The 13348-nt window shown below is 39.1% G+C and overlaps 1 protein-coding gene across 5 annotated transcripts in view; it reads left to right on the top strand.

Moving 5' to 3' along the window:
• Casd1 (CAS1 domain sialic acid O acetyltransferase 1) overlaps nucleotides 1–12909 on the top strand; it is a 45010-nt gene extending 32101 nt beyond the window's left edge. For 4 of the 5 annotated variants that reach the window (XM_085840842.1, XM_085840841.1, XM_021165228.3 and 1 more), the window contains 6 exons: nucleotides 786–865; nucleotides 3319–3420; nucleotides 5077–5217; nucleotides 6100–6177; nucleotides 10508–10600; nucleotides 11414–12909. In XM_085840842.1, the coding sequence (XP_085696968.1) occupies nucleotides 786–865; nucleotides 3319–3420; nucleotides 5077–5217; nucleotides 6100–6177; nucleotides 10508–10600; nucleotides 11414–11680 (761 nt within the window). In that variant the 3' untranslated portion in view covers nucleotides 11681–12909. The remainder of the gene's footprint in view (nucleotides 1–785; nucleotides 866–3318; nucleotides 3421–5076; nucleotides 5218–6099; nucleotides 6178–10507; nucleotides 10601–11413) is intronic. The other variant, XM_085840840.1, reaches the window with a different exon arrangement.
• The last annotated feature ends 439 nt before the right edge of the window (nucleotides 12910–13348 follow it).

The following is a 13348-nucleotide window of genomic DNA, read 5'->3' as shown; positions in this document are numbered from 1 at the left end:
CTCACTGATCATGTTCAAGTAAGGCCGCAACTGTTTATCTTACTGTAGTTTCCCCATGGTCATATCATTCAAATGAAATCTTCTGAGTTAAAAAAAGATAGAAAATTGGTTCTAATATTAAAGCTGTATCTGACTTTCAACTTAGATCTTGCTTATAAGAATTTTTTCTTTTTGGCTTCCATTAAAATGTTTCCTGGAAAGTATTAATGTGGCCCTTTTAAAACATATTAGTATCTTTGGACAGTCTATAGATTTAGAGTACAGTTTTTCCATAGACTCATACGACATTAATGAAAATGCATAAACTTGGAACATGGACTTTGAAGTATGCATATGTTAATGTGCTTTATGGTTAAACCCTAGTCCACTAGGTCGTAAGCTTACATCTCCTGGAGCTTTATGTTTAAGTAGTAGCAGTGTGACCTATGCTAATATTTAACCTGAGTTGGAACATTGCATTGAACATATAGCTGTCTACTTGGTTGAAACATTCGATAGTGCATGGGTGTAATTGCATCCAAGAGGCCCCGTGAAGTGTGCACGTCCAGTAGGTGAGCAGGGCTGTGAGCTGGCAGTCACACACTGTAGCTCTTTCTGCCCAGCGATGCTCCACTGATTTCCTTTTCCCTACGTTTGATTGATGCCCTAAACACTTGAATAGATAGCAGATTCAGGGGTTATTTTGAGAAACATTCAAGATACAAAAACATTAAACAGAGGTGTCCTCAGTGTGTTTACTAATATAAATTTATATTGCTTTGTATGTTGCACATTTTCTCTTTTAGGAAATGTTTTCTGGTATCTCGGCTTACTGCTGAAACTAGGCTTGCTGCTGCTGTGCATATGGTTCTTGGCGCATTCTCAGGTTTGTATGCTCTTCTTGGTTTATATCTTATCATATTTTAAAGTTTGTCTACTAGGGTATGGAGAAGAGCTAGAGCCTTTTTGTTAGCTTCCTGTTTTTAATGACTATAATAAAAGTGTCACTCTATGGACTGACTGCTCAGTGTAGTTCTTTTGAGACCCTACCTACTTTGTTACCACTGTTTTTGTTGTAAGAGTAATTTTAAGCTCTTCCTCTGGCAATTGTTCAAGATCCATTTTACTTGACTTTGATCAATCAAACGTTTATTGAATGCCTCTTATGAGACATGCTCTAAGTGAGGATCAAAATTCTCTTGACAGAATTGTCAGCTTAGTTTGTGCATTATTCATTGCATCAAGCTGTTTCTTGATTTTTCTTTAAATGCACAAAGTAAAATTGAGACAGGAAAATGAACTTATTTTGCATAGAGTTTGAAAATGTCACATGCACTTAATTTACAGGACTTGGGTCATTTTTGTATTTATACCCTTTATTTTGATGGTTGAATTTTTCTGTACATTTAGCAGAATGGAAGTCTGTTATCTGCCTGTTAAATCTATCAGGCAGACTTTTTTTGGGTATTATGATACTTGTAACAAAATATTTTAATTTGATCATCTGTAGTTTTGACATAAGCTGCAGTTGACTTGCAGTGCTACATTTTGCATAAAGTTGCCTCAAGTGTAAATGTCCATTAGGTACATTTTGTTATGTGTGGTTGGGGTGTGAGCTAATTCTTCAGAACCTTTGGGGAGGCATTTTTAGGCTCTTATGCCTACTTTCATGTTCAGAAGTATTTAAAACACTTTTGTTTCTGTATGGCATACAGTTTTCTTTTCCATGTGAGATACAAAAAATAATAAAATAGGCAAATGTATAAAGAAATAGGTAACAACAAATACCCAACATTCTCTGAGCACATTAGAATGGAAAAGGGAAGCTGGCCCATCATTAAATAGTGAGAGAGAGGAACCTTCCCTAGCTCTAGGTCAGTGAGGACCCTAGCACCAGAAAAAGACAGTACACAGTTCAGAGAATCCCATTCTGTACTGCCCACTATACAGCACACTGAACCCACAGTCACTACTCAATACAACTTCCTTATCAGTAGCATATTAGATAAATTTCAATTAGAAATAAAATTTTATGAAGAGAGGCCCCTTGGTATTGCAAACTTTATATGCCCCAGTACAGGAGAATGCCAGGGCCAAGAAGTGGGAGTGGGGATAGGGGAGCAGGGTGGGGGGAGGGGGGGGAGGAAGGGTATGGGGAACTTTCGGGATAGCATTTGAAATGTAAATAAAGAAAATATCTACTAAAAAAAAGAAATAAAATTTTAAATTACAAATGCATTTATTTATAAATACTCTTCATATATAGCTGCCACAATCATATGCTTATGTTCAGTAGATCCATACCTGTTATGATATATATATATATATATATGCTTATATGTATATGTATGTATACATGCATATATACATGCTTATATCTATATGTATGTGTGTACACATATAATCAGGGGTCTTTATTTTGTAATTCTTTGTAAGAATGAACCTACAATTTCTGTGGAATAGAGTTTGATACAGTTCTTTTATGTATAGTTGAAGTTGTGGATAAATGAAAATAGTTATATTTTCTAATAGTGATGAAATTCCTCTGACACAAGGACCCAGTAGTGGCTGAGGTAGTATCTTCATATTTTTCTCTGGTCAGCAGTAATTATTTTTTAGTAATCTTTTTTAATGCTGTTGCAGTAGGTCGAGCAATGGGACATTTCTTAGTAGAATTCACTGCCACTCTTCAGTCCATACTGAGGACTCTCTCTGTTTGAAAGGCTTCATTGGTGTGCAGGAATGTGCCCCAGACTTCTACCCTTCATTCAAACATTCTCTTGCTGTCAGATTAATAAGAGGGTGCCATTCACTAACTGGACAGAATAAAACTTGAAACTGTGGCTAGTAATAGCATTTGAGGATGGCTGATTAGAGTGACTAATTCAGGGGGCTCTTTCAACCGTAATAATTATAGATAATTAAAGACATTTAGAGGAAAATAAATTATATTTTTCACCTTAATAATTTTTTGGATATTGATACTGTATTGGCTGAGGTGTTTTGTAATTTTGTGTCTCTAGTAAATATAAGAATGTTTTAATATTATGTTAAACTCAATAGAATGATTTCAAATTACTAGGGGTTTGTTGTTCTTGTTTCAAAATCTTGTATTTTTCGTAGTTTCCATGTGAAAGACAAAGTTGAAAAGTATTAAATAAACTTTTTTGGCCATAGCTAAAATAAATTTACTCCTTTTCAAATGAAGCCAAGTTTTCAATGAGTTGATCAGAGATTAAGAGTGTGAATGGTCTTTGTTTAATCTTAGCTTGACAAATGCGTAGGTTATAACGGAGTTGCAAAGCAAGCACTGACCTAACTGGCTGCATTCCTTTTTAGGGTGCATTTGAGAAGATCTTTTCTCTATGGCCACTTTCCAAATGTTTTGAACTAGAAGGGAGCGTGTATGAATGGTGGTTCAGGTGGAGGCTAGACCGCTACGTATGTATTTACTTTGTGATATCTTCATGCCTCAAATTATACTGCTAGAAAATTATTTGCACTCCTGACTATTTCTGCTTAGGTTTTGTACAGAGAAACTTGAGAGTAAGTTAAAGCAGAGTCCCCATGAACCCTTTCTCATTACAGCAGAAAATGAGTATGTCTGTCTATCACCAGGAAAATATTTTAAGTGGTGTCTATAAAGGGGCTTCTGACAGACAGTTGTAATTTCTTGATGATTCACATATATGTGCTCTACCATTGAGAACAATATTCACTGAGTGTCATGATGTTTCCTGGATTTCATAAGATGTTGATGTTGGGAAGTGTGTATTAAAGAACAGCATACCTCTGAGCAACCAAGAGTTTTCAGTCTGCTCTCAAACGTAAGATTACTAGTATCATGGGCTTAGTAAGCTCTGCAATATAGTCTTGGGGATAGGCTTGCAAAGCAGCAGCAGCCACAGCATAGTGAGGGACTCCACACACTTAACCTGAAGTCATTCAGAGACCTTTGACTAAGCAAAGGGAACCGGCCTAGCAGAGCACTCAGCCGGCGCTAATTACTTTCCCATGTGCTCTTTCTTTTCTATCCTTCACTATCTTTCAATATGCTCTGATAGCTATTCTGTGGCATCCCAGCTTCCCAGCTCCTGTTTACTTCCCAAGGTACTTTATTGCATTTCCAAGCCACATACAAATAAAATGGCTCTGCTAAAGCCTTTGTCGGCTTTAGCAGATAAGCTGCAAGGATGTGCTTATCTTCGTCTGTTTGGGAAACTAAAACAGACCAGGGTAGCCTGATTAGCTCCTGAACAACAAAGCATATTTCTTACAGTTCCAGAGACCGGGCTCCTGGGCAGCCATGTTCTCACTGGAAATGGTCTCTGGGGTCTCTTTTACAAGGGCACTAACCCTGCTCATAAAGATTACACCCTCACGGCCTGACCATTTCCCACATGCCCACATAAAACTCCAGATTCCACACAGGAATTCATTTTCAACATAGGAGAGGTTGTTTGTGTGTGTGTGTGTTGTATTTTTTTTTTGTGTGTGGCGGGGGAGGAGGGTTGGAGGGGGACACAAAAGTCTAGTCCATTGCAGTGATGAATCACATTGTGGTTATTTATGGGTTTTTTTGTGTTTTTGGTTGGTTGTTTTTTTTTTTAGAGAGAAAGCTCTGTGTTTTCTGCCACACCATATTGTTTTATATACATAGTTTCCTTTTAAACATAAAATTTGGTGTTGCTGTTTGGTTTGGTTGAAGGGATGGGTATAAAATGTGTTTCAGTGTTTTGGAGAAAGTTTAGAAGTATGTTTAAATTGCTGAGGTTGGAGATGTAACTGGCAGAGGGGGTGGTGCTGCTCAGTGGAAGGCTCTGGGTTCAATGTCCAGTGCTTGAGATGATCACTGTCTTCCTTCCTGGGGGCCTTGGAGAGCAGCCTCTGTCTCTGCTGGACACTTCCTTTCCTGGCTTGCATGCTCCAGCTATCACTCGCTTGATTAGACAGTCAAAGTTTGCTCTTCATAGCAACTCTAAAGTCTTAAGCTTCTAGCCCAGCAGCTTTTATAAATGCAGTTTTAAATATCCAAGGATTGTTGCTAGCATTTGAGATGTAACTCTTCAAAGCCAATTTTCTCCCTGTTGTTCTCAGGTTGTCTTCCATGGGGTTCTGTTTGCTTTCATTTATCTGGCTTTGCAGAGGCGGCAAATACTGTCTGAAGGAAAGGGGGAACCGCTCTTTTCCAACAAAATCTCCACCTTCCTATTGTTTGTTTCAGTAGTGTCTTTCTTGGTAAGTTTCAACATGGAAGCGCCTAATTTTCTCAATTTTTAACTGATAGAATTAACCTATAAATAAAGAAAATGTAATTTAATTGAACATTTTTACTGTATTTTTTCTAATTAGATGTAAGTTCTACATAGAATGCATATATAAGTTATAAATACTAGCTGAGAGTATAGTAAAATAGGAATTTTAAAAGTTACAATCAATTGGGGAAAAATTATACCATGTACTATCTGTCTATCTGTCTATCTATCTATCCATCTATCTATCATCTATTGGGTGAGTTAGGGGGTTGAGACAGGGCTTCTCTGTGTAGCCCTGGCTGTACTGTCATCCCTCTATAGACTAGGCTGGCCTTGGACTTGCAGAGATCTCCCTGCCTCTGCTTCCCAGCACCACCACTGCCACCACCCAGCTCCATGTGCTCGTGAATGTGAAAAGCCAGCACTTGGTGGTAATGACCAGATTATCAGAAGTGCCCAAAACTCCATTTCTCACCCCCCCACCCCCATGCCCATCCCCCACCCCCACCCCCACCCCCACCCCCCGGGCTTAGGCAGTTGATGCTACTGAAACAAGTGATGAGACCTCCCAAGAGCTTTTTTTAAACTGTATTTATTTACACTTCAATTGTTGTTCCCCTTCACAGTCTCCCCTCTGCAATCCCCCTCCCATCCCTTCTCCCCTTTGCCTCTAAGAGGGTAGGTACTTCCCCACCCACTCTCGCCTCACCCCTCTAACATCCCCCTTTGCTAGGGAGAGCTTTTAATGGTCCTTTTTATAGCATAGTGAGGTACCAAGTTATAAAGAAGGAAACCCCTAAGCCATTGCAGTGTGTCTGTTTAAGGGTCCGCAGTGTTGAGCTCTGACTGTCCATTCTTGTTTTAGACCTATTCGATCTGGGCTAGCAGCTGTAAGAACAAAGCAGACTGTAACGAACTCCACCCATCTGTGTCTGTGGTACAGGTAACTCTCTCTCTTCATTTTTCTCTATACTTCTTCATACTGTGTTGCTCAGGCTGGCCTCAGCGTGTGAGCCTCTTGCCTTAGTCTTCCAGACAATAAAATCATTGCATTCACCACCATACTCAGCTCGAAAGAATTAACTTGATTTAGACACTTTTTTTCACTTAAAATTTTTTTGTAAGAATATAGTATTCAGAAGTAAAGAGATGAGAGTTCAATGCGTAGAAGACGTAGGGAAGCTACCTAATCTCCATACCTGTCTATCTCTACAGTAGCAGAGATGTTAAGATCACCTCCAAGAGTTCTTATAGCTCATGTTTGAAAATGATACGTTTACGCATTTGGACCTTGGAAAGTGTTAACCCCAGGACTCGGGTGATGGACGGCTTAGGAGGTGAAAGCCTGGCTCTGGGGCAGAAGGGACCAGAGAGTCCCTGGGGCTTACTGGCCAGCCTGCCTAGCCAAATCGGTGAGCTCCAACCTCAGTGAAACCTACCTCAGAAAACTAAAGCAAAGAGCCATAGAGCAAGCAACCCCTTGTCAACCTCTGCGCTACACACAGACACACCTTCGCAGACACTCTATCATACACAAAACATTTCAACATCCTCTTCCCACATTTGCTTTTTCAATATTTGTTTGAATTTATTTAATTTTATCTATTATCTATTATGCTAAGTTCCATGTTAATAATAAAAGGCTCACTATTTAACAAGATGTGATATCTCTTCTCATGAAATTTATGGTTTACTGGATATGTGGACCAGTATACGATTCATTTATCTCAGTGTTTTGTAATCATTTAATAATCTTCTGATTCTGCATGTTAGATACTCAGGTGATGGCCAGATTCAGCACAGCTTCTATCCTTATGGAGCTGACAATCTCTATAACAAATTATTTAGTAATCACATAATTATGAATAACAGTATATCATTATGAGAATATAATAAAGGGTAGTCCATGACCTAGCTGAAAGACAGAGGAGATGGCATCAGGGATCAGGGATCATTTTATTTTCCTGAGAATAGAGGGAATGAAGAAACAGTTGGGTAGGCCCTATCGTGAAAGGGGACATGGCACATTCAAGGAGCTATATGCAGGAACTGGGACTGGAACTCAGAGAGCCTAGATATAAAAACATGTGGGGTAGTTCCTGGAAAGGGGGCAGAGTGTGCTGAGGACTCAGATTGGACCTACAAAGCGGGAGGTTTGCAGTCATCATAGGGTACAATCATCAATGTGTGAACAGCAGGTACAGATTGCTTTGAAACCATGGGTGTTTTTCCTAACCTTTACTGATAAAAGAACAGGATTTTTGAAGGAAGTTGTGTCTTAAAATCTAAAGGATGAGTGGTTCAAAGGGCCATGAGAGTTTTTGGAGTGTCTCCTAGGCCCTGAGTGGTCTTCAGTGCAGGGACTGTTTATGCTTTATTCTCAGCTTCTGCGGACGGCAGCACAAACCGGTGAGGCATTCTGTAGACACGATTGGTAATGAAGTGTTCTGTGATGTCTCTGAATGCCATTTCTATTCCTTCTGCTGACAATGGCACTACCTACCAACAGCTCTTTATACAACGTATAAAATGTCATTGCTGTGACTCACAGGATGAGAGGGAACATTAGCACTCACAGTGTAGCAGACAGAACAGTTTAGGAAGAGCAGACAGAGAGAATGGCTGCAAGCAGAACAGTACCCACTCTCCCCCTCTTAGCCACCTCCACAGGCTCAGACATCTGATGTTACCTTTGCTGGAAAGACACAGCCTCTTCCTTGTAGGGCAAAAGCATGGACAAGGACTAGGACCTAAAGTGCGAGTTAGTTTTACTGCATGGTTGCTTCGTTTTAAGACTATTTGTTCCACCGTGTGAATGGCAACAGCATCTCAGACCATCAAGTGTTATAGCCACATCCTTCCAACCTGACTGCATGCTTATTCTTAGATGTGAACAGAGGATGTGTGTGTGTGTGTGTGTGTGTGTGTGCCCTGAGAAGCTGAAAGAGTGAAAGACAGATATGTAGATGTACATATATATATACAGATATATAGTATATGTGTGTGAGTGAGTGAGTGAGTGTTGCAAGGAATCAAACCCAAGGTCTGACCGGTCTCTGCAAGCATATTACTATTGAGTGTACCCCCAACCAATGTCAGGTTGAATTTGAACTTTGTGGTTTTGCCTGTCAGACTTGATAAGAATTTCTAACAGTGACTAGCTAAAGAACTGCTATTAACCATAAAGAATGTATAGAAAATGATTCTTATAGTACCCAGGAAGTTAAAACACTAGCCCATTTTTAACCATTGTTATGTTCATTTGAAGCTAACAGTGACCTCCCAGACTTCACACGTGTTCTCCGTGGTTATTTTCTTTTGACTTTTCACTTTTCCTTACATAGTAAATACAAAATAAAACATAAGACTTCAATATGATAAAGAGATGAAATACACTATGGGACATGGTAGATCCCAGAGAGAAGAGAGGGAGTGGGCTGTTATATACTCTTCCCAGATTTCATGTTGCTCAGCCTAACGGATTGCATGCATATATATCCATCTTTCTCGTAGTTTACCTTAAACCTGTGGTAAATTAAAAATTATAATAGTACAATAAATAGACATAGGTCTCCTCTTCTTGATCTTTGCTTCTGTGTAGTGCTTATGCTGTTAGTTACGTAAAACATTTCTTTATAGATCTTCAGTGTGTGCCTCAATAAATACCCGCACAAATTTTCATCCTGTATCCCAATTTGTGTTGGTGAGAATTAAGATCATGTTAAGTCTTCTCTTTCCTCAGTTCCAACCCTTGCACAGACAGGTCAGGGTGATAGCTCTCTGACACCATTGCTACAAGTATCCTTCAGTTGAATTGCATCTGAGAGTTCTTCCAGTCAGATTAGCTGCATACCTCCTTTCACCTCCTTACCTACTATGCTTCCCAGAGAATGCCTACATCTTGTGAGCAAGGCAAGGGGTGAATGTCACTCAATGTAAGTTCTTTTCTTACACTTAAATGGTATCCCAGCCCTTTGATAGGAGAAAGTTTTGAAAAGATAGTGATGAAAATACAATCTCTTTTTTTAAAAAACATGTGAGCTGGGCGGTGGTGGCGCACGCCTTTAATCCCAGCACTTGGGAGGCAGAGGCAGGCGGATTTCTGAGTTCGAGGCCAACCTGGTCTACAAAATGAGTTCCAGGACAGCCAGGGCTATAGAGAGAAACCCTGTCTCGAAAAACAAACAGATAGATAGATAGATAGATAGATAGATAGATAGATAGATAGATAGATAGATAGATAGATAGATAAATAATAAAAAGCATAATAAACTGGATATTTGCTTAATAAACTGGATGTTGGGTTTGAGACTGTGAATTAGAAGTTTTAAAAATGCAAGGAAGGTTGTTCTACCTTGTGCAAAAGAATACAGGAGCTGAGTGACAAGTTAGAAGTCCCCGAACTGGGGATTTTATTAGAATAAAAATCCGGAGAGAAAACTACTGCACATGAATGCTGTGTAAGAGGGATGCCATCTCTCTGGCATTGCAGCAGCAACCTGATGATATTCATGGCCCTGCTGTTTCCCACACAAACATCCCTGTCAGTGGAGGAAGGATTGTGCTCATTGGATTTCTGTCACTGTGACAAAATACTCAAGAAAAGCAACTTCAAGGAGAAAAGGCTGCCTTTAATTCAGGACTTACTAGGTTTCAGTTAAGTTTGTAGGTCTGTGCATCTGGGCTGTGATGGTGCAGAGTGCCTTGATATGAGTGTGGCCTGTCAAAGCTGCTCACCCCATGAAACCAAGAAGCAGAACTAAAGAGGTAGTTCCAGGGATAAGGTATGCGTGTCCCCTTTGATCTGCTATCTCCATCTAAGCCCCATCAAGCAATAGACCATCCAGATGGCCATAAACTGATCAGTGGGTAAATCCACTTTAGGAACCCTTTATATCCAAAACTAAACAAGGCATTTGAACTATGTGAGGAGTAAGAGTGGCCACCTGGCAGATACTTCATGAATGAAGCAAACGTCCATCAACTTTACACAGCGTCTGGGGTTGGGGTGAATGTATGTTCTCGTTATGCATAAAGTAAAACACTTGTCTTAGTAACCTCAAATCCACACTACCCTTCAGTATAGAGATCATATGTGAGAAACCTAGCTCCGATCCACTCTAATCAAAATACCCGACCAATATTTATCAATTGAAAAAACATATATATCAAATTCAAGAATATAAAAGATAAAGCTACCCCTTAAGACTTCACTCGAATTCTTTTAAATAAATGTGTTGTTCATATTTACTTTTTTTGGGTTTCCCTCATAGATTGTAGCCTTCATCCTGATAAGGAACATCCCTGGATATGCCCGTTCTATATACAGTTCTTTTTTTGCTTGGTTTGGAAAAATTTCACTAGAGGTTGGTAATCTAATATTTTGCTTTATCACAAACAGCTGAGTGTATACATGCATATATGTGTATGTGTGAATGTGCAAATCTGACGTACTTTTTTAGATTAAAGTTACATCTAAGTAGAATAAGGACACATTGAACCATCATAAAGCATTTGGGAATGTTTTAAAGACATTTTAAACAATAGCTAGATGTCAGTAACTGTCAGTGTGTTCTTCACACTCTTTCAAGCTTTTGAGTACAACTAAGATGCTTGAGTAAGAAAAGTATTAAACCAGATATTAATGAATTCACACCAGGAAGATTTTGACTTTTTATTCATCTCCGTAATTAAATATTGCTGGAATTGAGATCTCTAATATTTACTCTAGTAGCTTTAATATGACTGGACACTGTGGAAGATAGTCAAAGTCATCACAGTGTGAGCTATAAAAGATAAAATTATCTACTAAATCAATTTAAGCCACGGGGTCTGAAGCACATTCTGACCTTTATTATTGGAGATAGAATAATTCTACCGATCTCTGGCATAGTTATAACAGATACTTCTTAGAATATGAAAATTATTGAGTTACTTTTTAAAATAGGGCAGGTAAGTTTCTCCAAGTTTTCTCGTCAGGATTCTATCGTATTCTGACTGTCTCAGTTAGCAGAGGGATTGTATGAGTCAGCAAAGTGCACAACAGGGACAGTGTGGGAATCAGATGGGCTCCAAAAGCCCCCCAGGGTAAAGCATGCTCACAAATTTAAACTGGGAAACATTCAAACTTACTCACTAGTGCTCTGGGTGCACCTAACTGTAAGTGTTTTCTGTCCAAGCTGTTCATCTGTCAGTACCACATCTGGCTGGCAGCAGACACAAGGGGCATCCTGGTCCTTATCCCTGGAAACCCGACACTCAACATCATCGTCAGCACGTTCATCTTCGTTTGCGTGGCACATGAGATTTCTCAGATCACCACTGACCTCGCGCAGGTCGTTATTCCTAAAGATAACCCGTCTCTCTTCCGAAGGCTGGCATGTACGCTTGCATTTTTTGGTGGAGTCCTCATCTTATCCACCATTCAAGATAAATCAAGACTGTAGGCTCCTACAATCCTAACAACAAACTCTTCAGGCTTACTTTGCATCTGCCTAGACAAGAAAATCATCTGTCTGAAGATATTAATGACTGTGTAAATATAAACATTTGGCAACAGGACAGTTTTGTGACGTCTGTTGAACTTGTGTGATTGTATATATCAGCACTGTGTTTATCCAATGTGAAATGCACACAGTGAACCAGGATGCATCGTATAAGAGTGCATGTGGAAAACACTTTTCTACCAGATCTGTGTCTCCATTTATTGGTGATTATAGTTAGCATATGATGGCAGGGAGTGGTGGACTTTCCAGTAAACCTATGTAAGTACGTTAATTAGGTGAGTGGCACCACTGTGTGTCTTGATATCCTCTGACTGTGTGGTAATCATTGCATCGGCATCTGTGCACACAGAACCTCCTACTTCACAGACAACTTAGTACCGAAGTGACTTGCAGTGTTCTTTCCTGTCCCATGTGCAATGCTGTGGAATGAGAAACCGTATGTCTTTAAGCCATGCGTATTCATATCCGGTGTGTGTTTCCTGATGTGATTTTCCCTAGCTGTAGTTTGCGGGTATGTAAGCCTAAATCTTTGTACACTTTGCCCTTCACAGAGTTGCTCTAAAGCTCTGTGACAAGGTTTTGTTATTGTGCATGTTGTTGTTGCTTATTTTTAACAAAGCCAAATTTTCCTTCCAATCCAAACAGTCTATTTCTTCTTCCTAAACTATACCAGAATTTAAAAAGAAAACAAAACAAAACAACAACAACAAAAACAAAAACCCTACCCCGTGGATCCATTAGTGTTTGCTGGTCGCTAATTAAGTAGAGTATATTATTTCCAATGTTTGGAAGGTTCTTTATAGACACTTGGTATTGCTTATTATGCCCTCATTTTTAAAAAAAAAATATTTACCGATCTGAACCTGTGTAGCATAATGAAGTTCCAAATCTTTGATTGAAATGTGTGACCGTAGTAGAATTTTAAGTAAACTGCTGATTTTGAACAATAAATGATCTGTTTGTTTTTTACAAGTAACTGTTAGAGGTATACATTTATTTATCTGTTGTACAGATCTGATTATGATTTTTAATGTATAAAATATTGCACTTATTTGCTCTCATTCTGTGTGTGGTAAGATGTATTTTCTGTTTATAGTGTGTGACAATAAGAAGTAATTTAAACAGTAAATAAACACTCAGTGGATGCTTATTTTTGTATTGGCAAAGAATCAAGCCATGTGTGGTTTTTGTTTTGTTTTTTATCAAGTTTTTTCTTCACTCTCTTTCTCAAACTCTTAGTTACCGAGTTCTCATTGGGAAGGGGTGAATGCGCTCCTGTGATGACGGTGTCTCCTAACAGGGAATTTCAGCAGTGTGGCTTCTGTGTACCTTGATTTAAAAGTTTCATACTTCTCGTGCCTTATATGCAACTGATACATTCCCATTAACTGGGAAATAGTTATTCCACAGAAATGTGCTTTTCTTTTTTCTCTCTTCTTCTGCCTTTCCTTAATCTTTTGACATTTCCCAGATAGACAATTGTAATGATTCATTGCCCTGCCTCCTGGACAGCAGCCTTGTAAGCAGGGAATCGCATAAATCAAAAGCTTCCTAGCACTGTGCTCACATTATTCTTGCTCCTGTAGCTTGCCAATGACCAGAGTGCAT

This window comes from Mus caroli, unplaced genomic scaffold (assembly GCF_978045245.1).
Source record: "Mus caroli unplaced genomic scaffold, Mus_caroli_1 scaffold_7, whole genome shotgun sequence".
NCBI lineage: Eukaryota > Metazoa > Chordata > Mammalia > Rodentia > Muridae > Mus > Mus caroli.
Note: the sequence above shows the minus strand (reverse complement) of the source record. Positions and strands in the feature narration are given on the sequence as shown.